The sequence below is a fragment of the Poecile atricapillus genome, chromosome 1, assembly GCF_030490865.1.
Source record: "Poecile atricapillus isolate bPoeAtr1 chromosome 1, bPoeAtr1.hap1, whole genome shotgun sequence".
NCBI classification, from domain to species: Eukaryota; Metazoa; Chordata; class Aves; order Passeriformes; family Paridae; genus Poecile; species Poecile atricapillus.
This window is the reverse complement of record NC_081249.1, coordinates 74,290,383-74,318,107: the sequence shown is the minus strand read 5'-3', so window position 1 is coordinate 74,318,107 and position 27,725 is coordinate 74,290,383. Positions and strand designations below refer to the sequence as shown.

The 27,725-nt window shown below is 38.2% G+C and overlaps 1 protein-coding gene across 1 annotated transcript in view; it reads right to left on the bottom strand.

Annotated features, from left to right (window-relative positions):
* Nucleotides 1-27,725, bottom strand: part of GUCY1A2 (guanylate cyclase 1 soluble subunit alpha 2) — a 133,697-nt gene that overhangs the window by 21,864 nt on the left and 84,108 nt on the right. The window contains exon 6 of the mRNA XM_058848504.1: nucleotides 17,838-17,981. Coding sequence (XP_058704487.1) covers nucleotides 17,838-17,981 — 144 coding nt within the window. The remainder of the gene's footprint in view (nucleotides 1-17,837; nucleotides 17,982-27,725) is intronic.

Below are 27,725 nucleotides of genomic sequence, written 5' to 3'. Positions count from 1 at the left end.
CAGCAAAACAGTGTAAACTTGACAGAAAACATAAGTTTTTAGACAGTCATCCTTTCATGGTGGACTGCCAGTTCTGTTAATACACTGTAATCATACCTAGTCATGTTATTTTGGCATTGGTCTGTTTCTCATCACAGATGATCGCAGCTAAGCTTCCTGTGGATAACTACCAAAACAAACTCTTTCACAGGAAATACTTTGGCTGTTGTACATTCAGCCTCCATGAGAATGACACAAAGAATCACCTCACTAAAGGGCAGCAACCTCCAAAGTAGAACATAGCTACAACATAGCTCATGGTTTTGAAGCACCTGCCCCAACTGCCCCTATTTACTCTACATTGCTTCAGTTTACAAAATGGTTTGCTCTGCATGAACTAGAAACCCGTCAGAGGAAATTAAAGCAGTAGCTCTTCTCAGGATGTACACCAAAGTTAAAATGAACTCTCACGGGCATATCAGGATGTAAATCAACATGTGATCTTTCTGATCTGTGGAGACATTTAATATGGTAGAGGCATTTAGTATGAGGAAGAAAATCACTCCAAGTAAAAATCTCAAAACACAGTAAGTATAGATGCAAGGGCGTCAGCACAAATTCCATTGATCCACCAATCCTTTTCTGTTGCACAGACCTACTTGAAGAGCTGGCACAGTTATTGTGTCAAGAGTAACAGGGGCAACAGCAAAACTAACTACCTTTGTTAGTAAGGCTTTTCAAAAGTGTGATCATGAATTTAAAAATTTAGTTGCTATAATTCTAATCAGTGACTGACATTCTATAACAATAAATACATTAAAAAGTAAATAATTTATGGTTCTATTAGAAATGTTCAGCAATGAAATGTAAAATGAAAACAAAGACATCTTTAATTAGAGTGATAAGGCTCATGAAATTAAGACATTCACTTACATAAAAATGCTGTAGATGATCCTTGAATGAAACTAGTCAAAACATATTTAAGATTTCTCATTGAAAAGGTGTTTTAATCCCAGAAGCTTCCCACTTTAAGGTTGGGCTTCATACACTTCAAAGCTGTAGCATGTTAAATTCCAATTACTTCATAAAAGGTAGGCAGTGTGTGTACAAAAGATACTTGCAACAAAAGACTGCATTCTGGTGTGTCTCAGAGCTCATTATAAAGCAGCTACTACAGTGGTCTGTGTCTGATAAATCAGCACAATTTTTCTTCATTTAGTGTTACTTAGAAATTGATCTTGGTTTGTAAGCAAATTCAGAGAATCCTAATTTATTTCTAGTAATCCCCATGGGAAAGATGAATAATGTTCAGACTACAATGTTCCACAGACACCATTCCCTATCATAGAATTGTGGGAAGAGTAATGAAAACTCTTTTGCTTTTCTTTGAAATAAATTAATTATTTTGTATAAAAATAAATAGAAGCTTTCTTCAAATCAGAAACCATCCAAATTCATGCAGCTGAACTCAATATTGAAATTTGAGCAAACAAAAGCAGATCTTCTCCTTTAAGGTGTGCATTTTATTAATGTCTTTCTAAATCACTGAACAGTGTATCTCAACAGCCATGCACTTATTTTTACTGATTATGCTTATGTGTGAAAAACCTGCTAACAAGGAAGTACACTTTCATATTAATCACAAGGAAATGTTGCCAAGCAAACACAAGTTCCTTGTATCTCTAATTTCTACCACACTGAGAAAGGCTATTTTTAATTTGAAATACCTTTAAAGCTATTACCTGCACTGAACATTTCAGTGAGACAAGCAGACTTCAAGCTGTGTTAAGACAAGCTTGTTCAGATCTGACCCAATATAGCCACAGAAACACAGCACTGCTGCTGGGTCAGTCCAAGGAGGACTGTCCTGACACAAACCATGGCAGTGTTCAACACCCATAAAACATTGTCAGAACATGACAAATGAAGAGTAATGCCTTTCCAGCCTTCCTTGCTTCCAACCAGCTCTGAGTCTTCTGAGGCAAAAATATATCACCTTCTGCTGAGTTCCATGTCCTGTGATGCCCTCACCAGATTGTTACGGCTGCTCAAACTAACTGGAGCAAACCTGAGCAGGTAACTCTGATGTTTGCCTGTCCTTTAGTTCCAGTGTACTTCTGGTCATCTTTCTTTGCAGCGGAATTTTCAAAGGATTTCTCAAATGTTCACAGGACTGAAAGGAGGCTTTTTTGTAACCTCCAGGCACTACTTGATGGCAGCTTATGTGACTGCAGCTCCTCTTTCCTTGGTCTGCCCTCCTGGCTGTAAATATAAGGTGACAATGAACTAAACCTGACCCCTAACTCCATTCTAAGAGTCCCTTTTCCCCTCTATATATCCTCAACTTTATTTAAATAAAGTATTTCATTACACAATTAGCATACAATGAATTTTTAAACATTTTTCGGATGAATGGAATCACTTCTGCTCAGCCTGGAGATATCTGGAAACCTTCCTCAAAAATGATTTGTAGAAGTAACAATTTTGAAAATGTGCCATTTCTATGGAGGTCACAAGTGGTGCTTCTGATGTCACCTCGGTGCACTACTAGAGAGTTTAAAACAGAAGGCAGCATCAAAGCACACGATTTAGCTCACTGCTTTTCCACCCAGCGAGCCCTGTGCTGACACCCACAGCTGACAGCATGCTGCAGCAGATTTGGATTGCACACAGAGCAGTGTTCAAACCTTGTTAGTGAACTCTCACTGACTCAGAAGATGCCTGGAAAAGGATTTGGGTCAAAGGCAGTGCAGGACAGCAGAGGGCAATGCAAGCTGGTGAGTAGACATTATGCTGTGTGATGCTTAGGATGCCTGGATTTAAGGAGAACAGCACTTGGGAAGAGGGATCTGTGTTAAGACTGTGACACAAGACAAAACACAATGCCTTCCTCAAGGCATTCATGGCAAGGACAATACATGTTTATTGATACTAAGCCACAGTGATCTTAAATGCTGTAGCTACTGAATCCTAAAGGCCATAACCAATATGTCTGAGCAGAAGCACATGAAGCAAAAGAGAATCTTGCTTATAGAAAATTACTTAAAAGCAAAATTCAAGACAAGATGAAAGGAAGGGGAGAGGAGGAGTGTGGAGCAAAGGGACCAGCGACAATTAAGTTCTGGTATGCTAAGCACATAGTGAAACATGGCAGCAACAGAAAAGGATGAACCACTGTTTTTCATGCAGCAGTAAGAATTCCAGATGTGTCACAGTATCCATGGGAAAACTGTAATTCCTCTAGTAGTACTGGATTATAAAGGTATCAACTTCTGTTTATCCAAACTAATAAGAGAACACAAGTCACACTGTCATTTTGGAACCTTGTCCAACTAAACTGTCAACATGCTCAGGAAGCAGTTCCATCTGGATTATTTATAACATTGTCATGAGAGTCTAAGGCACACCAGGAGATGGGCTTAGCAATGTTTGCAAACAAAGTGAATTCAAGTGAATGCTTTATAGAGATGACAACCCCATATTCACATACACATAGACACACATCCTACTGAGGAAGCCTCAATTACAGTTAATATTTGATCTTTGCTGGTGTTCTTGGAAAGGAAGCAACACAAAAACTGGTATTACAGACCTCTCAGAAATTTCCACAAAATTTCAGTGCTTCCTACAGCCTGTAAACCTGATATTCAGTTCATATGCATGCAGATTTGCTGTTCAGAGTTGTTTTTCCTATTGGCCTTTTGCTCCTTCTCCATTTCTGTGGAGGAGAGAGGAAGAACTTTCAGAAAGCCAACAGGGTTCCACATTGCTTTCTGGTCTTCAGAAGACCAAACTAAAAGCACTGACATGGTGCAGTTTGGTCAGCTCCAACAGAGGCATTTACAATGAGATTTTTTGGGGTTCACATGCCCACTAAGCATACAAGACATTCCAAAACATGTATTTATTTCCCACTTCTCCAATTTCTCAAAAAAAACCTTTTTTGATTCTTCTTGCAAAACACTGTTTAAAGCTTAGATTTCATTTTAATATTAGTTTTATGTGGGCTGTGCAAAGATGATTCTTGCTGTTAGGGTTAGCAAGAAAAACATTCAGTTTCGTACACATTGTGGTTTTTAAACATCTTTTCTGAGAAAAAAAAAACCTGAAGTGACAAAACAATGACAGGCTAAAGAACAGCCATTATCCTGTTTGGGGCTTAATGGTACTCCCTCATAAGGAGTGTGTGACGTTCACACTCTTCTAATGTAAGTCATAGAGGCTAACCTTGGTTTTCCTCACTCCCTTTAAACACTGGCTGCTCTTACTAGCTTTTAGTCTCACCAGAAATCCTAATCTATTAAAAAAAAGAAACATAAAAAGTCATGCATTTTACAGTAAAGCTTGGTTTAATATGAGCAAGAAATTTCACCAAAAACAAATGGAAAAAGAAGCTTCAGGTGGCTCTTCTTGCAGAACTGTTAAAACCTGCAACAAGCATGAAATACACCAACCCCACACTTCAAAGTGAAGGGAAGGGGAACCATACACTACCCCTCTCCAGGGTGTAATGCCTAGCCTCACTGAAAACCAGACTGGAAACTCTGACCTGTCTTACAGACTGCAGTTTGTAGAGCATGGCTCCCTAAGTTTGTGAAGACATAACCGGAGACACAGCTCTACTATGGAAACAGCCTTCCTCCATTCTGCAAAAGGTACATTTGCAAACAATCACACTGACTCTGAATGGCTGTTCATTTCTTTTTAGTCATCGACAGTCAGACCAGAAAACTTATTCAATGTGTTCACAAGGGAACAAATCTTAGCAAAATTAATCTCATCTCCTGTAAACAATAGCTTTCGTGTGTGAACAAGAGTAGGCTTTATTATTTAGCTATTTGCCATTCATTCTCATGCCTCAAAAGCTTTTCTTCTGTCCAGAGAGCAAGAACATCACATAATTTAGGTAACCAATACACACAATGCAACAACTGGCAAACATCAAGGAAGAGCTCATGAAAAACAAAAAGGCTAAAAATTCTTTGGCAAATGCTCAAAAGTAATGAAAGCTCTGAGAACAGTAGAAGGATGTTATAGTGTCCTCAATATTTTTATGACAAGCAATTTCATAAGCTTCCTATGAGTCTGTTGAGGAGGAAATGGCAATGTATAAACAAACCATGAAGACATGGTCTCGTGGTGGACTTGGCAGTGCTGGGACAAAGGCTGGACTTGATGATCTTAAAGATCTTTTCCAATGTAAATGATTCCATAATTCTATGATTCTATTCTATAAAAATTCTGTAAAAACCACACTGAAATAGATACCATGATCTCAGTCGCTGCAGACAGAATTTTTGTTGCTTTTGTTATCTGAGCTATCCTAGCTATTAAAGTCATTCCTTCAGAAAATGGAGATGACATTTAGTTGCAGAGATCTGTGACTAGGAACAGGCAATAAATTAGATAAAAAATGTAAGAACAACTGTAGTGAATCAGACAAAAAGACCATCTAGTCCAGTACTGCGGCCTTGGAAGCAGACATAACAGAGAGCTCAGCATGCAATGGATGGTACCCTGGAGACAAATGAGGTTAAATGAAGGACTCACTGAAGCCTTTGAAGATTTTTTTCCTAGTTATAATAGAAAAAAGGTTCCAGGGAGTGCCAAACAGGATGCAATCGTGCTTTGTTCTCACTGAGGTTTAAGAAAAGTGAGACTGTAAATTTGAACATCAAATATCTTTCTAAGAGATGTGAAGTTTTGTGATAAACACATACAGATGTAAGCCCTCTAAGTCTGAACTCCATGTCATCTTTAATTTTTACCTTTGAAAAAGTCATTATTCACAGTGAAAGGAGGCTGATATTTTGGAGTTAGAAATAATGAAACTCTCTTCATCCTACAAAAATACCTTGTCCATGCTAAAATTAGCATGTATTGAAATTAAATTAATTAATATTTCAGAGTTTATACAGGAAAAGGGTCACTCATTTTCATGTTGTATGGGTGAATATAAGCTAAGAATAACCACTATGAGCAAATTCTTGAAGACAAATAGACTTGTAACATAGAGAAGAAACTGTTCAGTCTTTCTATATTTATATCCCTTTCAATATCTAAGAACTGATGGTCAGAAATGTCAGTTTCTCCTCAGAAAATCCAAGTCTGAACAAAGGTAGCTAAATGCAAAAGACTCTCTACTCAAGTAAAAGGACTTCAGTTCAGCTCCCAAACCACTTACATGTATAAATGTGTAGGAAGCTAAACTAGGTTTGAACTAGGTTTTAAACCATAGGTTTAAAATTATTTATAAACACCGGACTGTATTTGATTAAATAAATAGGAATTTTGGTCAAAAAGACATCTAAATAATGAAGCTGTTCTCTAAGAGTTCAAGCAAATGTGAGATGATCACATTTTTCAAAACATTATAAGGAAGGTGCAGTAATCAAGATGGCCTATACAACCAGGTCTGCAAACTGGGAAAGATAAAAAAGCATACACAGATGCAAAGTGAAATAACAAATAAATAAAAGATTGAAGTCCTATAACCATGGACTATAAATACAATTTTTTGAGTATACTACTACTTTAAAGGTTTGAGTGTATAGTGGTTTTCACTGTCTTACTTGAAATGCCACCCTGATGCCTGATTTTCAGACCAGAAAGCTCAATTATTTTGTTACTATCATAACACCTTGAGATCAGAGCATTTATTAAAAAAAACCCAAAAAAACAAAAAACCACAGAAAAACTTATTGGAATAACAGGGAGATATATGCATCATTTCATATTACATATTTGTTGTCACAGTCAAGAAAAAGACTTCTTCAAGTTAAGGTTTTTTAACAGTCTGCTTCTTTTAAGTAAATCATACTGATGCTCCAAAGGAAACAATAGCTCTAATTCTGCAAAGTGTTGTTTGTGGGACAGAGTGGGCACCACAATGAAGAAATGACAATAGTAAAGCAGTAACAACAGCACTTAGTCCCTTTTCAAAGAACTGTACGGCAGTCAAAAAAAATCTGCCTATTTTTAGAATTCTTTTTCTTCTGGTAAAGGTTTTTACTAATTCTTTTCATCAACTTTTTAAAATGCAGCACAAATGGACCTACTACAAAGTAAGTTGTCACAGAAAGAAAAACAGGTGTTCTACAGAGAGATGATAGACAAATTTTCAGGAAAGCACACAGAGATTCAATTACTCACCTTCCATTAAATTTTTTGTAAGAGGTGTCACTACTTCTACTGAAAAGTGAAAATACATGCTGTTGTAAAGAATATGTTATGTCTCCCAGGTGAACGTTTTAATGAAATTAAATTTTATGAAATTTTGACAATGTAAACCTATCATCACAGTACCTGGGCCAGAATAACTAGAGAGCTCAGTGAAGTCTGGATCTGTGTGGCTGGGAAGGAAGCAGCCTTGCTGAAAGGGTTGTGGTGGACAAGGTGGCAGGGTCAGCAGTGCACCACTGCAGCAACAAAGGCACACTGGATCCCAGGCTGCACCTGCAGGGGCATCATGGCAGAGATGGAGATGTCATCAACCCACTCTGCTCAGCCTCTGTCAGAGCACCATGCCTGGTGCTGGCTGCACTGCTCAAGAAAGACACAGACAAACCGGAGTGTCCAAAGGAAAAGCACAAAGATGATCATGAGGCTGGACAATCTGCCCTTTGAGGGAAGCCTGAAGGAGCTGGGCCTTTTCTCCCTGCAGAAGACACCTAAGGGAGGAAACTCATCACAGTATTCCAATACTTAAAGGGCAAATACAAACAAGACAGAAGGTCTCAGAGGACACATGGACATGACAAGTGGTGATAGGTACAACTTGCACCAGGAGAGGTTTCATCTCAGCATAAGAAAGAGATTTTTTACAGTGAGAAGAATCAATTACTGGAAAAACATCCCTAGGGATGTGGTGAAGTCCCCATCAGTGGAGGTGTTCAAGCTGTCATTGGACAGGGTGCTCAATAATGTCATCTGGGCACAAAAGACCAGCTGATCTTCTGAAATCCTTTCCAACCTCAAAGGCTGTTTTATGATTTTGTGATTTTTTATAATTATGCTCTAATCATTTTTTGTCATTTGGGATATTAAAATAATGGTGAAAGCTTTAACCAATATTAGAATATTTAGCTAAATTTAAAGAATTATCTTTTTAATCTAGCAAAACTATATGTCAGCAAGAGATTATCCAAGGCTTTTGCTTTATGGCAAGGAGATTTTGCGGAAGGGTGAAATGAGATCTCAGAAATACATCTCTTCCCATCCTCCTTCTCAGGGTTGATTCTTTTCCTGGAATGAAGTTCCAAAGCTAGACAAAAATCAGGTCTTCCTTCAGGATAATGATCACTTCGACCCCTCCAAGTTCTGCCAGGTGGAGAAATCTTTGTACATTCTAATCCGCTTTTCATTATACCACTTTCCCCTTTCTTTTTATTGATGCAATCAAATAGGTCACATGGTAGGACTGAACATCCTCAGATTATTTGGACCTTGTTTTTCCTACTCTTCCATTAAAAATTAATATTTTTGCCTTTCCTCCCTTTTTAAAATACTAAAGCAAAACCAAAATCCAATATAAATATGGAGACTGTTTTGCTAAAAAAAAAAGTTCAAATTATTCAATATAAAGTCTCTGAAGAGGATTATTTGCATTGACTTACTTTTACCCTAGTTTAGATTTAAAGGAGGTATTTGAGCAGAAAAGGCTGTTGCAAATCCCTCGGAAGTATTGGCATTTTTTCCAAAATACTCTATGTCTCATATGAAAGGAAGCTGAAATACCATGGAACATTTAGTTTATGGATTTATTTATGACAGGAAATGCATTCTTCCTTAGGGAATTAAACTATTCTGAAACTGTTGAACAATGTTGCTGAACTTGTCAGCTTCAAACAGAAGGCCAAGTATAATCCTCCAGCACCCACCCCCCATCTGAACTGTTCACTCAAATATAGCACAGTGTAATGACTCACTGTTTAGCTCAGAATAATGACAACAGTTATGCCATGGGGGTTTTTAACTGTTGCTTTAAACTGCAGGCTTTGACTTTTCTTCTCTGAACTGTGCATGTTGGAGAGAATGGGGGAAGCCAAGTCATGAACTGCCATTAACAATGCACTTTCTTCCTCTTAAACTTGCAGAGCAGATGCTGGCAGCTGCTCCTAAAAATGCTGTAACTGTGGATGCCAGAGTACTGAGCCAGATCTGCATAAAGGTTAACATTTCTACAGGATTACCCAGTGGGGCTGAGAAAGACACTGATCTCCATGAGACAACCCACAGGCAGCTCCTCTGGGACTCAGTACAAGCCTTTGCTTGTAATCCAGGGTCAGGAAAGAGAAGGAGAATCAAGGTGCTCCTCCTTGCAACAAGAAAAAGCTTTGCATCTTTCTACCAGTGAGCATAATCCTCCCAGAAAAATTACATTAAAGGGACAAGAGAACTATAGGTCATGGAGAGGGGAACAATGCCCTTCAAATGTGTAATGGAAGTCGTGCAGTATAAAACACTGCAGGCAGATCAGCTCTATTTATTTTGCTTTTGTATTTCCAGATGCACCTTATCCAAAACTACTCATGCAGTAGCAGACAGGGGAGAGGGGAGAAGGGGTAGATGAACAAGGCTCTTTCTTGAATCTTTTTCTCCAGGTGCATCTGGATGAAAGAAGGAGCTTTGTTAGCACTGTCACCTAGCCCACTGATACCCAAGCTGCATTATCCAGGAGTATGTGTTACTTTTGCACACTGTAAGGCTGCTGCAGGTATAATCTCCTTCTTCTAGGAGAGGGTCAGACCAAAGGATGAAGTAGATTTGCCCTATTCATTGCCAAAACATACACTTTATGGTATACTGTGACTCCAGATAAAGTAAACCATTTGGATTAGGTGCCTGAATTGCTGGGACCCTTGGAAGAGAGACAGAAACTGGGTATCATATTAATATGACTACTTAATGGTAGCTCCAAAGCAACATATTGTCCAGGTTAGAAAAGACAATGTACATAACTGAGATTACAACAGTAAATAAACATCACCAGCCCTGGACAGAACAGGTTTCCTTATTTTCATGCAGGCAAACCACAAATCAGGTGCTGACAGCTCGGTCACTGAAGGGAGAGGCAGATGCTGTAGCAAGGCAGCACAGGGCAGCAGCTGCCTGACAGCATCTCAGCAGTTGAAAACACAGACACCGAGGTATCAACCACCTCTACAGCTTTAAAGGGCATGGCATTTTCATCTCTGCATCTCCCTCTGAAGCCTCTGGGATCACCTGTGCCTATTAACCCAGTGAGGTAGCAATTCAAGCCTAGCATTTTCTGGTCATGCTTGCTGCATAAAAGCCAACCAAGCACTATTTTTATGCAGTCTGTGATGTTTCTCAGTGTATTACTGCTTATCTTCTGTGAGTCCTTGCAGGTTACTGTGTTCTCGTATCACTACTTTTTTCAATTTTCATGTAATGTTTTTCATCTCTTCTCCATCTCAGGAGATAAGGAAAAATACTCTTGTAGCATAGTGGAAACCTGACTTAAATTTTTATATGATGGGAAAAATACCAATGGAAGAAGAGAACAAACATTTAGGACTTATATAAAATTTCAGCAGTCAGCTACACTGGATTCCCTTACCCAATTCTTTAAATATTCATGAATTATTTCAAATTTTATGTTTCTATTATATATAAACATATAACATCATTACACATTCTGCAATTATAACTATAATCTATTCTTCCCTTCATAAAGATGCAACAATATCAACCTTTTGAAATGCTGTATACACCACAGATTTAATTATTTATTCACCTGGTAGGTTGTGTTTCTATTGTCATTATTGCTTACTTTTGTCTCAATAAAGAGTTGATGTAAAATTACAACACCAGAAAATTTCAGCTTCAGCATGGCAGTCCTCCACTGACTGTAACAGTCAAAGCCAGAAGGTAAAGTTCTGGCAGCTGCAAAAAATGTACCAGGCCAAGCCCAGGGGCAAAACTGTATCACAGGGTATCTTCCATCCTAGAGAAATGAGAATGCAGAGGTCTTTTTCCTCATAAAGAACACAAGTTCAATGCTTTACTCTCTTTAAAGTTCTGGGGTTTTTTTCCCCGGGGCACTGGCCTGGTAACTACTGGCATTTAGCACTCTGAAGTGACTTTTGATCCATGACTTAACAAAATCTGCTCGATATGCCTGATAATTTGTTTTTTATCATAAAGTATTCTCAGCCAAAAAGTGTTTTGTATGGAAAATTCCCAACCAGTTCTACTACTAGCCAGACATCTGGAGTATTAGTTGGAGGCGTTTGTGTCTGGAATGGCTGCTGAACCGTGAGAGATGTCACACCATGACCTTAAAGCTAACCCCACAACACAGCTGCCTATCCTACAGGGATCTAAACCTTGAAATCCTTGCTGGTTTTCCCTGTGCATGTACTTACAGCACCAGAGGAGGAGATCAAAGTATCTGCTTGCTCTGAGGCACCAGGACAAAGTTACAAGCTAGGTGCAGCCATCACAGCAAGGTTTAGTCTCCCTTAAGGACTGAATTACAGAGTGAATTATTCACAGCTAGATCTATATACTATGACTCAAGGAGCTGTGAACATGTAGTAACCACTGTGAACTCATGAACAGTGGGAAAGTTCAAAAGGTGCCCTGGGTACCCTGGGTACCCTGGCTTCCACAAGTATGCTTCATCTCTTCCACAGGGACAAGAATAGATGGAATAGCACTTGCACTTCCTACTTGCCAGAGACAGAATGTCAGAGAACACATGCCATGAGAGGAGAATGGCCAGGTTTAATGACAAAATCTCTTCTCAGCTGATCCTCACATTATTAATTAGCTCCTTGCTTGTCTTTTAAGTCTCACGCTCCCAGCAGTCATTAAAAAAAATATCTTCATAGCTTTCAAGTTAACTCAAATTGGGCTTACACAGAGTTGCCAATCCCACCTCTGCCTGGGCAGGCAGACCCTTATGTTGTGCACAATCAAGTCCCCGTAGCTTTGAAAATCTATCTTTGGCATCTACTGCAGACTTTACCTAAGAACTGAAATGTGTACCATCTGAAAGAATGGCCAACCCTTCGGGAAACTTCCCTCTTCAGCAGACTAAGCACCAATCTAATTTTTCAGACCAGATTCTTACACAAAGCTGCTGCTGTGCACCCACTAGCCATATAAACCCCACTTTGTCTTGTTACTGCAACACACAGTAACACTGTCCTACAGTGGGTATAACACACAACCGTATTTGACAAAGTCCCTTCAAAAGAAAAGAAGTATCAAATAATGGATGTGGTTTTGGGCTTTTACTTGTCATTATTAAAATCACACAAAAGGAAGAAGTTGAGTCAAAATGACTGGAGGGCTGAGGAAAGTGAATTTTCCCTTAGAGCAGTATAACAAAACTTGCAGTTTCCCACACTCCTTGGGAAATGTGCTTCAATCAGCTCCTCTCGTTTTGCATTTCCAAAGGCACTGGGCCAAACTCAGGAAGTGCAATCATGAACTATCCCACGTTCAGGGAATCATCACCAGGGCTGACTTTGCCTTACCATCTCCCAGGCAGGCTCTCAAGAAAAAGTACCAAGCTTCCCTAATATGAAGATCTGAATGCTCCCCAAAGCTGTCGTGATGCTCTAATGCTGGTAAACCTGTGAAACTACAAGTTCTCGAAAGTCTCTTAATGCAAAGGTTTCTTTTGTGCAACTGTTTCTGATTTTTTCTTTCAACACAAGGATATTTCTAATTTCAAGTTCTGCAGGCCGAAATAAGATATTATATACCTTCTAGAGTCTGATGTAGGCATTAGGTACAAGGCGAAGTTGCTAGGAGACCACAGATGGAGCAAGGAGCATTGCAGTAACGCAGCAGCTTTTCACACAGGGCTGATGAGAATGCCTGCATCAGCAGTCAGCCCTTCACAACTTAAAACAAACCAGACAACCTTTTGCTGCTTACGTCAAGATGCACATTTGGATAGAACCATTAAATTGTTATAAAACCAGCACACCACAACCTGAATAATAAGCAAGGCAAGAAACACTGAAAAGGATTACACAGACAACACTTGCTACTCTCTCATTGTTTTTGGGAACAGCCCCTTCACTTGGAAAATAAAAATCCCACTTATACAAACAAATGTTGGTACTTCCTACTTGGGTCCTGGACCCGAGTGGCGTATCACTGAAATACAAAGGAGAATACTTAATGAAGCAGCAGAAGATGCTATGCACGTTAAAATTCATTGCTCATTTCCATGTTCTTTAGAAAAGTGTGTCATTCAGTGTGGCCATAAGCCATTCCAATCCACAGACCCCTTTTGATTCTTCTGTACCCTTACACAAGTCAGAGTTCATGCCAGTTAAAATCTACCACTTGGCATGCAGAGATTACAGGTTTATCAAACTCAGGCTTTCATTGTTTCAGTCATCGTGATCACAGGTATTTAAACAGACAAGATAAACCAAAACTAATGCAGTTGAATGGCAGTAAGGTCATATATCTTAGACATGCTAAATTAATGGTTCTACCCATAAAGCTTTATTTGTCACCTAAATATGGAAAGTTGAAGTATAGAAAGTCTGGATCACATCTAAAATTAAAATGGAAAAGCTGCGACTGACCAAAGTTGTGAACCTCTGTTTCAGTTCAGATCCTTCCAGTGGGATCATCCATCCTGAGAGGTCATTCACTGTTCACCACTGACAAATATTAATTCATATATTTCATTATAAAGTAGACACTGCAAGCATGTCAGATGCATACAGACTAAATTTACTCTCTTAATTTAAGAGGGAGCTACAGAAACAAGTTTAGCCATACCTGTTCACACTGTCAGTGTTTGAAATTAGATTATGTTAATGCCTACACTGTTTGAGTGCAGCCTACAAATCCAATAATAAAATAGCTTTGGCAATGCACATCTGAAGGTTAGAAGCTCCAAGTGTGTCAAGTACTCTATCCTGATAACAAGGAAACAACTGAGCCAAGTACCAGATTATGTGCTGTCCTAATGCAAGGTCCCATCTTCCTCACCTGGGAAGAAATTTATCATATTGAAACCAGTCACGACTAGAAATTTTCTGCACTACTCTGTTTAGAGTATTTCACAAATTAGTCATTAGAAAGTGAGCAAAAAGAAAGGAGAGGGTATGTATTTGCTTCAGTTTGGGATTACAGCATTTACAGGCTTAATTCTCATGTTATGGTAACTTAATTTCAAATATACATGACATTTTTCTGCTGTAGCAAAACATTTTGCAACGTGTTTTGAATCGCTGTGGAAGGGCTCAACCTTTATGTTTGAGACAAGAACACCTGCATACAATTAATCTAAATAATTGTAGTTAACTTCAGCAGCTTCATGTAAATCGTTTACTTTTCCTCTGTGAGTTCCCAGTTCTTATCTCCTCCTGACCCTATTAAATAAACCTTTGTATACCACAAAAATAAGCAGATAATTTTATCTCGGGAAATTTCATTAGTGGAAACTAGGTATGTTCTGTCACAGTAGCCCTTTTGAAAAAAAAAAAAAAAAAAAAAAAGGAAAAGAAGGTCTTTCTCATTCTTTGGGATATACATGGGATATACACCATACATTGATAATTAGGTAAGATCTAATGCATGATAAAAAGTTATCCAAGTAATAATATTCTCCAGGAATTCTGTATCTGCATTGCAACCTTTCTCTGAAGGTCAATGCCCTGGAGAATTCTTCTTACAGTATTATCTCTAGCTATTAAAATTAATGTAATTCCACTTTATCTAAAAAAATGTAGTAAAATACAAAGCACATCCTAAACTCAAGTAACACTCACTTAAATGTAGAAGGCAATTTTAAATCAATATTTTCACACTAAAGTCATAAAGCACTACATATAATTAGCTGTATAGAATATAAATCGAAAGAGTGCTTCCAAAGTAAAAAGCTATGCTGAAAGGATAAAAATGTACATCAAATTCTACTAGCAGTGTCTGCAGCAAAAGTCCCTCTTTTGTGCTTAGGCCTTAGCTCATTCTAAAGTAATGGGATTTTGCCTCTGGTAGAAGTGAGTTTAAAAAAATCACACAGGGACCTGAAGCCTTCTCCATCACTCACAGGGGAATGATCAGCCCATTTTCTGTTACAAATATTTCCTTCTAAGAGGGCAGGCTGTGTTACAACACTGATGATAGGATTTGTACGTGCTGCTGTAATACAGCTCGCTCTCTCTTTCTGCAAAATAACAGTTTCTCATTACCCTTCAAGTCACAGGCTGTTCACACAGGTATAAGGAGTGCTGGCACAGTCTCCATCCTGCTCGTGCATTTGTGCTGCCTCTGGCTCTGCTGGCAGTGTCAGCTGCACACCATGGTGCTCTCACCAGAGTGCTGTGAGCTCTGACTCAGAGCAGGGAGCATCATCTGGATATAAACCAGACCTGCTTCATACAGCTGGCCACCACCCTGAGGTCCATCACTGCTCACTGCCCACACCAGCATTGCTCTAAGGGGCAGATTTTTCATAAAGTCTACATGGTTGTACAAACAAGTTATTTTTGTGATCACTACAATGAATGCCTTGATATCATAACTGTGTATCCAGATAACAAGCCTCATTTGAACATCTCCAATGCACTTAATAGGTGAAAATCTTATCCTAAATTCCTGTTTGTGTGATATGGTATTTTCTTAATTTAATCATTTTTCATGCTAACTTTTTGAGACTTTAAGAGTCACTTAATTAGATATCCACTGCTATCACAGGGATGATCATTTCAAGAACTACAAAAAGTAAATCCTTACATAACGGTGAATTCAGCCTTGAGATGACAACAAAATATATCCATCAAAGTAATTTAGAAAATATGTATATTCCATAAACCTTCACACAGGGCAACCTAAAGTTAAGCCATATATTTAAGAGCACTGTACAAATACTTAAACAGGTACAAGCTTGGGGCCATGACAACTTTCCTCGTTCGAGTGCTTGACCACATCTTCCTTATATCCAATCTGAACTTCCTCTGATGCTGTTTTAAGACATTTTTATGCACATGGAACATTTACTAATGGGAATCTGTAGCACAATGGGACCCGTTATGTTCTTTTTAAGTGAAAAACTGCTAACTAACAAAAATAGGGATCACTCTAGCCAATTAACATTGTCTGGAAGTCAAAAGTAATGCCAACTGCATTTAGGAATAATGAGCATGTTTTTAACACTGATAATCATTGACATAGCCACTAGGAAAAACTGTGCATTCTTTGCTGTTTGTAGGAGGACTCATGTGACGGAGTGTAAAAGCTCACAGCATAGACATCCACATTTAGGTTAAGTACATAGATTTCCCTTACAGACAACTGAAAAAGCACACATTTTTAGGGCGTGATTCATCTCATCCTAGAGGAGACATCTAAACTAGGACAAACTAAAGTAGACTTCTCCAAAAGTCCTTATTGCAATAGTTTACAGAGTAAATGTATCCATGAGAGGTATCCTAATCTTTATAAACTTTAAAACAAACCAGAATATTCCTCTATGAAAAATAAGGTTTATTTTTAAGCACAACTTCCAGGTTAGGTACAAAGGTAACAACATTCTACAATGTCACCATCTCTCCTGCCCTGAAATCTATTATACCTAAAACTGAAGACAGAGCAATTAAGAAATGATGATGAGCATCTCAGTACCTCTATTTTCAGTTTAAGTATGATGAACCGATTTTTTTCTTTTGAATTCTAAAGGAGGTTTATTAGCACTTTTTGAAAATATTTGGTTATTCACAGTATTTTATTCTATACATGTCGTCAGCAATGTCTTTATAGTCTTTCTTTTACAGGTTTTCTGATGCAGACAGTGAAAATAAGAGGAATTTTCTGAAAAATAATGAATGGTAATGAAAACAATCACAAAAAGTGAGTCTCAGAGTAAAACATACACCTTAAAAATTACCTTCCAGTTGCAGCAATGACTCAAAAGAAAGTGCAAATATGAGAAGTTGCTGGAAGACAGCTCTCCCAGCACATATCAGCGTAGTTAGCACATATTAATTTGCTACAGTTATTGGAAAAACAAATAAAATCAATTAAAAATATATATATTTTAGTAGGATTAAATTAACATCTGTTTGAAATAGTTTTACATCAAAACTGAAAATGTAATGTCTTCTGGTATCTTCAGTCTTATAATGCTTATTTTGTGTTCAGTGAATGTTCACATGAAATTTTAAAAGAACTTTCTTCAAGATCCATAGCCCAACATACTTTTTCAGAATGGTACTCTTTTGATTATGTTGATGTAGGGCTGTTGCTGCTGGAGATGAAATAGGTCACACGAACACAACTCAAGGTTTGATGAAAGGAAGAGAGAGATTTATTTCCTCTCTCAGAATTTATAGCTTTCTGACCACGGCCAGGGATTGGATGGTCAGGATAACACCTTCCCAACCGCACTGGCTGTGAGAGATGTCCATCACAGGACATGTATCAGAAAGAATGTACACATATCTATGTTTACAGTTACTATCCTGGGAAAGTCTTTAGAAAACTATGTCAGCAAGCTCAGAAAATTGAGTTTTCAAGGCGAGATAGGACCAAAAGCAGCAGAACAGCAGAGGAACTTGAAAATGTTACAAAAGGACATCTGTTTTCCCTCCTCCTAATACCTCCTGCACCAAAGTAGGGGACAGAAATGGCATAGCATGGGAAGGAAGCACATGAACAGTGACAAAGAGCAGGCAGTCTACAGATTCTTCTTTACAGCGATTTGGGAAAGAGGCACATGGCCCATTAGAGCTGCAGACATAGTGATGCAAGTGTAAATTCTCTAGCAATAAACAGATATCTACTGACAAAACACAACTAAATGAATCAAGTTCATGTATCACTGACTAGCTGAGAATAAATAGAAAAGGGGTTACCTTAATAGGGCTTCCATCTGGAGTGAGAACCTCTTCTGAAAGCTCCATCATCTTCAGTGACATCAGGGCAATGGCTTTGGCATGACTAAGGCTTTTCTTATGGAGCCCTGCTGCAACACAGTACGCATCACCTATTGTTTCCACCTGCAGCAATCAGACAAGCCGAGTGTTACGGTGTGATAGTGAGAGGGGAACCCTGCCATTAGGGTAGCAATCAAATAGTGTTGCTTAAAACATGTCAGCAAAACATCCATAAATAAGCAATTAGACAAAAGAGCATAATTACTTGAGTCTGCAAACAGGTGCAGTCAAAACCTGACATGCAACAACATAGTGGCTTATCAGCATTACAACCAAAGAAGATTGTCTAGAACAGTGTATGGCATTAGCTGAGATATGACAACATTCTCCCACAGCAGTAACACAGAAAATTGCATTTTCCAAAATGAGAAATCACTTGCAGCTTCATTTCATACTATCCTGGCTGAGTTTAATGTTGGGTACGAATAGTGCTGCATAATTGTAATTCGTAATTAGTATATGATATGCTAGAAAATTGTATCAGGAACAGAATTAGAAAAAGCAAAACATCACCATAAAAAACAGTGAGGACTATCTAACTTCTCATTAGTGGGCAGCTCCTCCTGGTGTAATTTACTAACAGATGCTATTGGTACAGACTTGACTGCACCTTTGTCCCTTATTTTCAAATAAGAATTGATGTCTCTCTCTATCATGCAGGCTATCTTACTCTGGATTCCCTACCTGCAGGCATGAAGTTCAGCAGACTGATCCCTCTGGTATCTTCAGGCAGGCCTTACTGCTCTCTTATCCTGATTTTCTTTAAAAAGAGCTGGCCCCCAGGAGGAATTGGGAACAAAATGAATTGCAGAAGCCCTCTGGCTCTGGGTAAAGGCAGCCTGAGAAACACTGCAGCCCTCAAGGTCTGAGGCTTTATTTACAGCATTGTGTTTTGCAGTCTGTTTGCTCACACATCTGTAACATTCTCACACAAAATCCATTAACACAAGCCCAAACAGACCTCAAGGATTAGTTTAGGTTTTGTGACATAACTAATCTGGCTTTCACCCTGCACACAACACTACAGGAATGCTTCAGCAAAGACTACAGTGAGAAGAAAGCAAGCACTAAGAAAGGAGTTATTCAGAGAATAAATATAGCTGATTCTTCTCTCTGCAGAGAATCTACTAAGCAGTAGGCCTGGATCTTCTCAGATTAATTTCCAGTCTTGATAAATTGGAAATAGCATCTCAATACAAATAATACCTGAAAAAGTAAGCATTACACGTAAATGTAGTTTACGTGATCCTAAGCATGATCCTAGAACAGAAGTATGGGAAAATACATCCCATACCAAACATAATCTGCTGCAAGCCCACTGTGAAGTTTTCCACCTTAACCTTTCTGGCTGACTGTGAAGGAGACTGTAAACACAGATAAGAAGCTGAAGGTTTCTCATGAGCTGAGACAGCCATTAGATCTCCTTCAACACCTTTGAAAGCTCCTAATAGCACTTGTGTATAGAAAAAAACCATGTAGGAGAAATCAATACTGCTGCCTGCCTGTTTACCATATCACAGGATGTCTGTCCACAAGAAGCACACACTACCAATGCCCTGCAGTTTAGGAGTTTGTTTTTCCAAAGATAAATGGATGGGCAAGAATATTGCAAAGGTGAAAAATGTAGAGAAAAATGTGAGAAAAAAATAAACAAGCACAGTGAAAAGAATTATCAGAATTTAAAAAGTCAGTCTGGAAGAAACAGATATTTAAAAATGCTCTAAACTGGAAGGCAGCATTAGCAGAAATCCATTGTCATTCTTCAAAATCATGAATAAAAATCAGTAGGAATAGACTCAAAGGGGTTACTACAGAAAGGGCTGAGACTGTGATGTCAAATACAAAAATTAAATACAAATTCTGTTCCTTGTTGAATGACCTAATTTTAGGATTCCTCTTCCACTAAACTTGGTTGCATAGATCTAGGATCATATACTCTTCCTGCAGTGTTCAGACAAAACTACTTACTTTGTTAGCTTCTTCCCTCTTGGAAATTTCCATAGCTGTAATTTAACAGCTAAATTCCACACACTGAATGTACTGTACTACCAGAAAAATGGGACTGAAGCTGCCTCAAAATAATCTTTATATAAAAATAAAAATTATAATAATGCTATTTCTCCTTAAAGTGCTTGTCCCTATGGAGCTCATCTGACAGGAATTCTGGAGGACCAGAGGAAGGACTATGACTGCTTAGACTGACTTAGTAGTTTAAGCTAGATGTGATGAGTACTGGCAGGCCTGCCTAATGAAATACCACTCTGTAACCCTGTTTTCAGTCACTTCTAGGATTTTCCCCAGTTAAGCATTTAAGCTGAAATTTTCATTATGAGTACCTCCACCAAACTTTATCCTTCATTCCATCCTTCTTCAAAATCAGATTTGACAAATCTTCCAAAAGTTCCAGGAGTTCTTGTAATTCAGATTGTTCATGGCATTTTCATTTGGTCCACTTGAATGGAGTCATAAAATCATGGAATGATTTTGATTGGGACATTTCAAGATTATCTACTTTCAGCTCTCCTGCCATGGACAGAGACACCTTCCACTAGACCGGGCTGCACAAAGCCCCAAAGTCCCATCCAGCCTAGGCTTGAACACTTCCAGAGATTGGGCATCCACAGCTTCTCTGGGAAACTTGTTTCAGTGTCTCAACACCCTCATTGTGAAGAATTTATTTGTTTTATCAAATACAGTCACTTTTGGTTCATAGCCAATGACTGTTGTCCTGTAACAATAGGCCTTGGTAAAATGTCTCTCTCTCCATGTTTTTTACAAGCACCATTTATACATCAAAGATCACAATGATCTTCTCTTTTCCAGGTGCAACAACCCAACTCACTCAGCCTGTCTTCACAGGAGAGATGCTCCAGCCCTCTGGTCATTTTTGTGGCCCTCCTCTGGACTTGCTCCAAGACATCCATGTCATTTTCGTACTTAGGACAAACCAGAGCTGGATGCAGCACTGCAGGTGGGGTCTCACCAGAGCAGAGCAGGAATCATGTGCCTTGACCTGCCAGCTCCATTTATTTTGATGCATCCCAGAGTATGGTCGGCTGTCTGGGCTGCAAGTACACATTGCTGGCTCATGTCTTATTTTTCATCTACCAATATTCCCAAGTCCTTCTTCAGAGGGATGTTCTCAATCTATTCATCCACTGGTCTGTATTAATACTGGGGATTGCTCTGACCCAGATGCAGAACCTTCACTTGGCCTCACTGAACTTCACAAGGGTATATGAGGACGTTAAAATACAGACTGCAACAAGAGCGATACATCACACTTCGGAATTTCAGGCTGGGCTCCTGAGTGAGTCAGATGCACACAAGGAAGAAGGGAATTTCTCTTGTCTCAGCTGAGGAGTAGCAATTGGACTAGAAATACAAAGCACTGCTTATAGCTAGCTCCAAAGTATCCTCTGGGTAGATCCTGAAACTGTGCATACCAGAGAGCAACCTACTCCATAAATATTCAATGTCAATAGGATTAAAAGAAAAGGCAGGCACTACTCAAAGTCTCTAAAAATTTCTGCACTCCGATCTATTTGATACTCTTCAAGATAATGATATACAGCAATGAAACTCCAGAGGAAATCTCTACCATGTGATAAACTAGATTCTGAGCTTTTGACTTTGTAATGTGACTTTTAAGATACATTGGTAGTAGCATATTCAATTTTTATATCCTTTCTAGATACATATGCAGAAAAAGATATTTTGCTTTCAATCTTGTAAGACTGGAATGCCTTACCCTGCTTCTTTAAAAAAGTTAAATATATTCTGTTGGGAATATTAAAGCCATTTTTGCATATGACTGACAGTTTACCATCAATAAGACTTAGCATTTTTTCTTTTTCTAATTAAATTATAGTTTCCTATTGTTCCTGATAGTTCTAGCTACTCAGTGATTGCTTGGCCTACTGTTACCAGCTTTTCATCCCTTTTTACTGATTTACGCTTACCACAGTCAGCTTCACTGGAGTTTTCATTAAGTGGGAATTAATACACAGCACCATAGAACACAAATTGAACTTGGATTTCAAAATTAGACCAATCTCTAAAAACTGCATAAAAAAATTTTTATTCTTAACTAACAAATGAAGAATCCAGGAAATACTGCAGCTACTTACAGTGCTACACAAAAGCCTCCTCTAAATCCTTCTGTAACTCTCAAGTCACTGGAACTGTCCAAATGTTTTCCAGTCAGGCCATCAACAAATCCCATATCAAAGGTAATAATTAGTTGAAGTGATTGTGTGTACTCTACAGTTCAGGCAAACTTACTAGAAAGTTATCTCAACACTGCCGAATACTGACATGTATTCATGTCAAGTGCATGAGACTTGCAACACGAAGCAAGTATCTTCTGCTTTTGAGAATTCATATTCTATATACCCAGCCTCTGTTAGTCCTCGGTATATACGGTATGTCTGCTTTAGATGTGAACAATCATTTTTACAGAAGGGGAACCCTATAGTATATTGTCTTACAGTCACTTATCCTTAATTCATAACCATTAGAGATGGAATATGATTTGCAGATCAATTTGGCAGCACAGAAGTCAGAATGTAATTTCTCCAATTCTAAAGTGTCCAGAGAACAGAGAATAATAAATCCCTAATAGATCCCTAGGCAGCTCCAACAGGTCTCTTCCAACTACCAGTAGCTAAACCTTATTCATTATTAAATTGTTTTCATTATTAAACTGGGAAACTGGAAGTTTTAGCCAAATTATGTTCTGTGGATATAAAGTCAGGGTGTTGTTTCAGTGACAGATTTAAGGGAAAGTGTGATACACTGAAGTAACATCCCTGGTTTGCATCCTTCATCCCAAATTCATGAATATGCAGCAGTCGTTAAGTTTCTGAACTTCTAGAAGTAACAAAGGAACTGAAGTATCACACTTCATTTCACAGAGTGATATACATGGGGCAGAGAGAGCATTTTGGAAGTGAAACCTGAAAGGGCAGGCTGAAGAATTTTCATCTAAAATACTCAGGAATTCAAACAATCTAATGAGTCCTACTTAAAACCTTTTTCAAAGCACAGCTTGGAAATAAACATAAAAAAATATAATTGCAGGGGTCACTCTTTGGTAATTCTAATCTGAAATTCCTACTGCAATCAGAAATATTAAATACATTGAAAGAAGTAGCTGGAGGGAGAATTGGCTCTAGTTTTAGTTCTGTCTCTCTCAGCAGGTTTCCAGTGAAAACTTAATGTAGAATTTGAACTATTACAATGGAGTACTCACAACTATTTTTTTTCATGTAAGAGACATAAATAAATCTGAGCAGTTTGTTTTTAATGGGTTAAATTATACTCATATCAATAAGGATTCTTGGTTTATAATCAAAATTAAATACATACCAAAAATGTGTCTGAAAATTCAAAAGTTGCTTTTTTCAGGAAGAAAACTTACCTTTAACAGCAAGTCTTTTGTAGATCCTTCACCTTTCTCTGAAGGGTACTTCTGTACTATTTTTCCATCTCCAAAATACTCACAGGGCTGCATACATATTTATTATCTCACTCAGAAGGGTTCTAGTATTTAGTAACCATCTAACCTGAAATTATTTATGTCACTGTCCCATACAGCCTCTTCAAAGGTGTTTTTGTTCCAAATAAAATGGAAATAAAAAGTGAGACTGGCTTCCAGTTCAGTATAAAGAATTAAAGAATACTCCTGCTACACACAAGTGACCAGAATATAGGATTACTTTGGAAAGCAAATGTAAGAATTGCATATCAAGTGTTTGTTCAAGGCTTCTCTTCCTTGAGAAAAGGGTCATGTTTGAGGAAAAATATATTATACTGCTCAAATTTTTTTGTCTGTTTTCCACTAACACATATGGGTAATCTAGTAAGTGTATCATACACATAAAGTTTAGCTATAATAACCTGCCGTAGATACTCTTCTGCCATATCTTGATTTCTTACCCTTCTTTTTTTAGAGTAACAGATGTTTCTTCCAACTGAATTGAGTTTCCACATGCATAAAATCCTGCTTGTGGCCTCCCCTCTTTCTGCTATTTTAATCACCAGAAATATTTATTTCTGCTTAAGTATGTGTTCATAATCACTGTAATTTTAAGTTGGCAAGGAGACTTGGAATATTAAACAATTTCTCTATGCTACACGCCCTGTTTACAGACAAAGTGTATATGCTATATTTAGCTGAAGAGAAGATCATTACTAAATTGGTTCTTATCACATATGAGTAATCTGCCAATAGCTTGAAACTATCCTACTGCTGGGAGATACTCTATAAAACTTTGTTTTATAAAACTGAAATAATAAGAAACAACAGTTGCAATTATATCAGTTTCCTCTTAAAAAGCTTGAGAGTGAAGAAAACAGAAATAATGAGCAGGGAAAGGGGTAATGGTTTAGCTAATTGCAGTTTAATGCTCTTCTGTTCATCACTTAACTATTCTCTCTGAGAAAACTAACTCTTCTTGTTTGTCTGTGGATCATTTCTTTTACCTGCACTGAAGAGCATTATTCTCCATCTTAACCTGCCTCTCCTTTTGCCTGCTGCCTGTGCATGTTTACCTTCTCCAACCAAAATACCGACACAGCATTCTCGGTGCATAACATGTATACTGAGCAGTTAGCACTTTTCAAAATAGAGTATGTAAAAAACAAAATCAAAAATTTTAAAATATATCAAACTATAACATTATTTAATAACTATAAACCACATGAAAAGTAGGTGACACTACAAGGCAAGCAGCAGTATTTCAGCTGCATCTGCATCTTAGACTTCAAGCTGCTAAAATGTAGCAGCTGTGATCTACACTCGTGAGATTTAGTTCACCTAACCAGAAATATGTCTAATATAGCAATCTGAATATGAGTTCTTCACTCTCAATTATCTTCATAATCAATGAACTGAATAGGAACTCTGGCAGTCATCTGACCTGCGCTAAGAACCTCCTTCAGAAAAAAAATAATCTCACACTTAAAAAAATTCACATTTACCCTATAAAATCAAACTTTCTTCTGTTGACTGTGAGGATAAGTCTAAATTATTAACTCTGCTAAAAGTAGCATATTTTCACCTCTATCTCAGAACTGTAGAAAAGAAAGAATTAACAAGAGTATGTGAAGAGGCAGAAGGGAAGACTGAACCTGAAAGGTCACAGAGGCAGATCAATTTTAAAAGAAGGACATGGCAAGTTCTGTGAAATCAAATAGTCCTTTAGGAAAGCTGATCTCTAGATTGTCAGATAAACCAGTGGAAAAACTTTCTACACTCCATAGATCGGTTTCCTTTCCAGTCTTCAAGATTAATCCAGAACAGTATTTATTGGAAGTATGAACCTTAAGTGATTCTTATGATGACCTCAACAACAAAATCAATGCCTTCTAGCATATTAAATTCGATTTGAGAACCTAGATTTCGTTTCTTAAGGAGCAAAGTCAAAATAAGTTTTATAGGTACTCCTCAGCCTAGACTTACTGGAGCACATCTTAGCTTCCTGCTAACACCCAGGCTGTGTTTCCATGGTAGCATATAAATATCAAAGGAGATGGTTTTCTAAGTTTCATCCCAGCATGAGGCCAAATTTCAGGATGTGAATGGACATGGCACTGGAAATTATCAGAAACTACAGTAAAGACCTATGCTTTCACAAAATAGTCATTATCCTGTATATCCATATTTCATTCCATCTGCAAGACTGAACCAACTACACAGTACCTCAAAACTATGTGCTTCTTTTATGAAAGCTGAAATGTCTCCCCTTTAAAGCAATACAGTGAAATTCAGCCTTAAGATGAAATTCTTGCAAGTATAACTGTAAGGGAACCTTTGAAGTTATTAGTATCTCCCAAATGGCTTTTCTTTCATCTGTTTTCTGCCCTAAGTTGTACAGCAGGAGAATAAGGAAAAGGCTGTGGGGTATATGGCAACATGGTGCTTCAGACTTACCATTCTGGGCTTCATTATTCCATTCCTGTCCATGACTTCTAGTCCAGCAGGAAACAGGACAGTTTTTAACTGGTATGGGACAAAAACTGAAGAAAATGGAGATTCTCTCCATTTCAGTTTTAAGTCAGCAATCTCAGGATTGCTCATCACGGGAACAATTTATTTGATATCCATATTCTACCTCAAGCTGATGACATCTCCCATATTTCCTTCTACTTGAATCATTCTCACAGTATCTCTGCAGATCAGTAATAACCTTACAACGTTCTCATTCATGACGGAACTCACATTATCAAGCATCAGTCACACAAAAACGAAGCTTCAATTCAATCTACTCATCTATACTCTTTCCATAGTAACTGAAGAGAAAAATGAATTTTAAAGGCATGACGTGTTCCATCCTGAATTCTGTAAACATCTTTTTTTCCCATTTAGTACAGTAGGATGCAAATGTGTGCATCTTTGCTTAATTGCCTGCAGCCATGCCCAAACCATCTTTGATATGCAAGACTCCTCCCATGTTGTCATCAGCACGCTTTTCTGGGCATTGCCTCAAAAACAGGTTTATGTGGGCCACAGGCTTAGTTTGTGAAACTCTCAGAAGACTCTAGGGGAGCTCTGTGCCTTTGCAAGTGCACCACAGTGGGCCTGTTCCTGCTCCCACAAAGTAGCCCAAGGCAGGAAAAGGACTGTGTGAGTGTGCTGACTGCTAGTGCTACAATACCATTTGTCAGCACAAGAAGATCCTGTTTAGCTCAGAAAGTCCTGGATCTTGCCATGCATGTTTTGGCATGCAGGTCAGGGGATGTTATTAATTACTAAGCAGAGGGAGAGCAGATGTGAAGTATTTTGGGCAGCTTATGGTACAAAGATTTGAACAAGTCATTTAATCTAAAACACAGACTCTAAGGAAAGAAATAACAAATAAACATGCCGGAGGGAAACCAGATAAAGTTATTTCCCTGAGACAAATGTGCTCTTTCTGTTGAGGTGGTAAGTGCAGTTCAGAAAAGCCTCCTCTGAGCTTGGCCTAGGTACTCTTGATCCTGAGGTAGGTCTAGATCCACATCACATTTCTGTCTATATTGCAAAGAGTGAATACTGTCCTTTTTCAAACTAAACAAAACTTATTTGGTTTTTCTGCTGTGTTGTGAATATAAATTAAGGCCTAATTCTGTTTACATTTCGAAGTTTTCTCTAAGCTTTTTCTACTGCAAAGATTCATCAGGAAAGCTTTGGAAGAGTTGAATTTTGCAACACTATTGAAGCTTAACAATATTAGTCAGCAGTAAAGCACTATTTATAGATTTCTAAACCTCTGGTATATTATAAAACTCTTTCTGCTCTGGAAAGGATTATAAAGTTTTCAGGATACGATCTGAGAACGCACTTGTTTTCAAAGAATGTCCTTCAGTTTCTACTTAGTGTTTCACTCTCTTAGCTTCTGTCTCTAATGTTTTCAAAACCAACTCCTAGGCAGTGCAATCTTGTGCCCAAGCTTCATGGTAACTTTGCAACACTTTTATGACATGACATCCTGCTTTTGGAAATACTTTAGGAAAGCTCCTCCCATGTGAGAAGGGATGGATTACAGGCATCGACCTATGAAGTTCAGAACTCTGTTCTTCTTGTAAAGCTCTCTTTTTAAAAGTGACTTCCTGTAAAACCAAGCTCCTTTCCCAGGAGCCTAATTAAGAAGCAATTGCTCTTACCAGGCCTGAGGGCATCCTATTTTTAGTGAATTTAATGATGTTATATACTGGTAACTTCAGCAGAATTTTGCAGGAAGAGCTGTGTTTGAACTCTTTCTACAGCACCTACTTAGGAGTCTTAAGCACAGATCTTTCAGTATGCAATATACGGAGGAACTC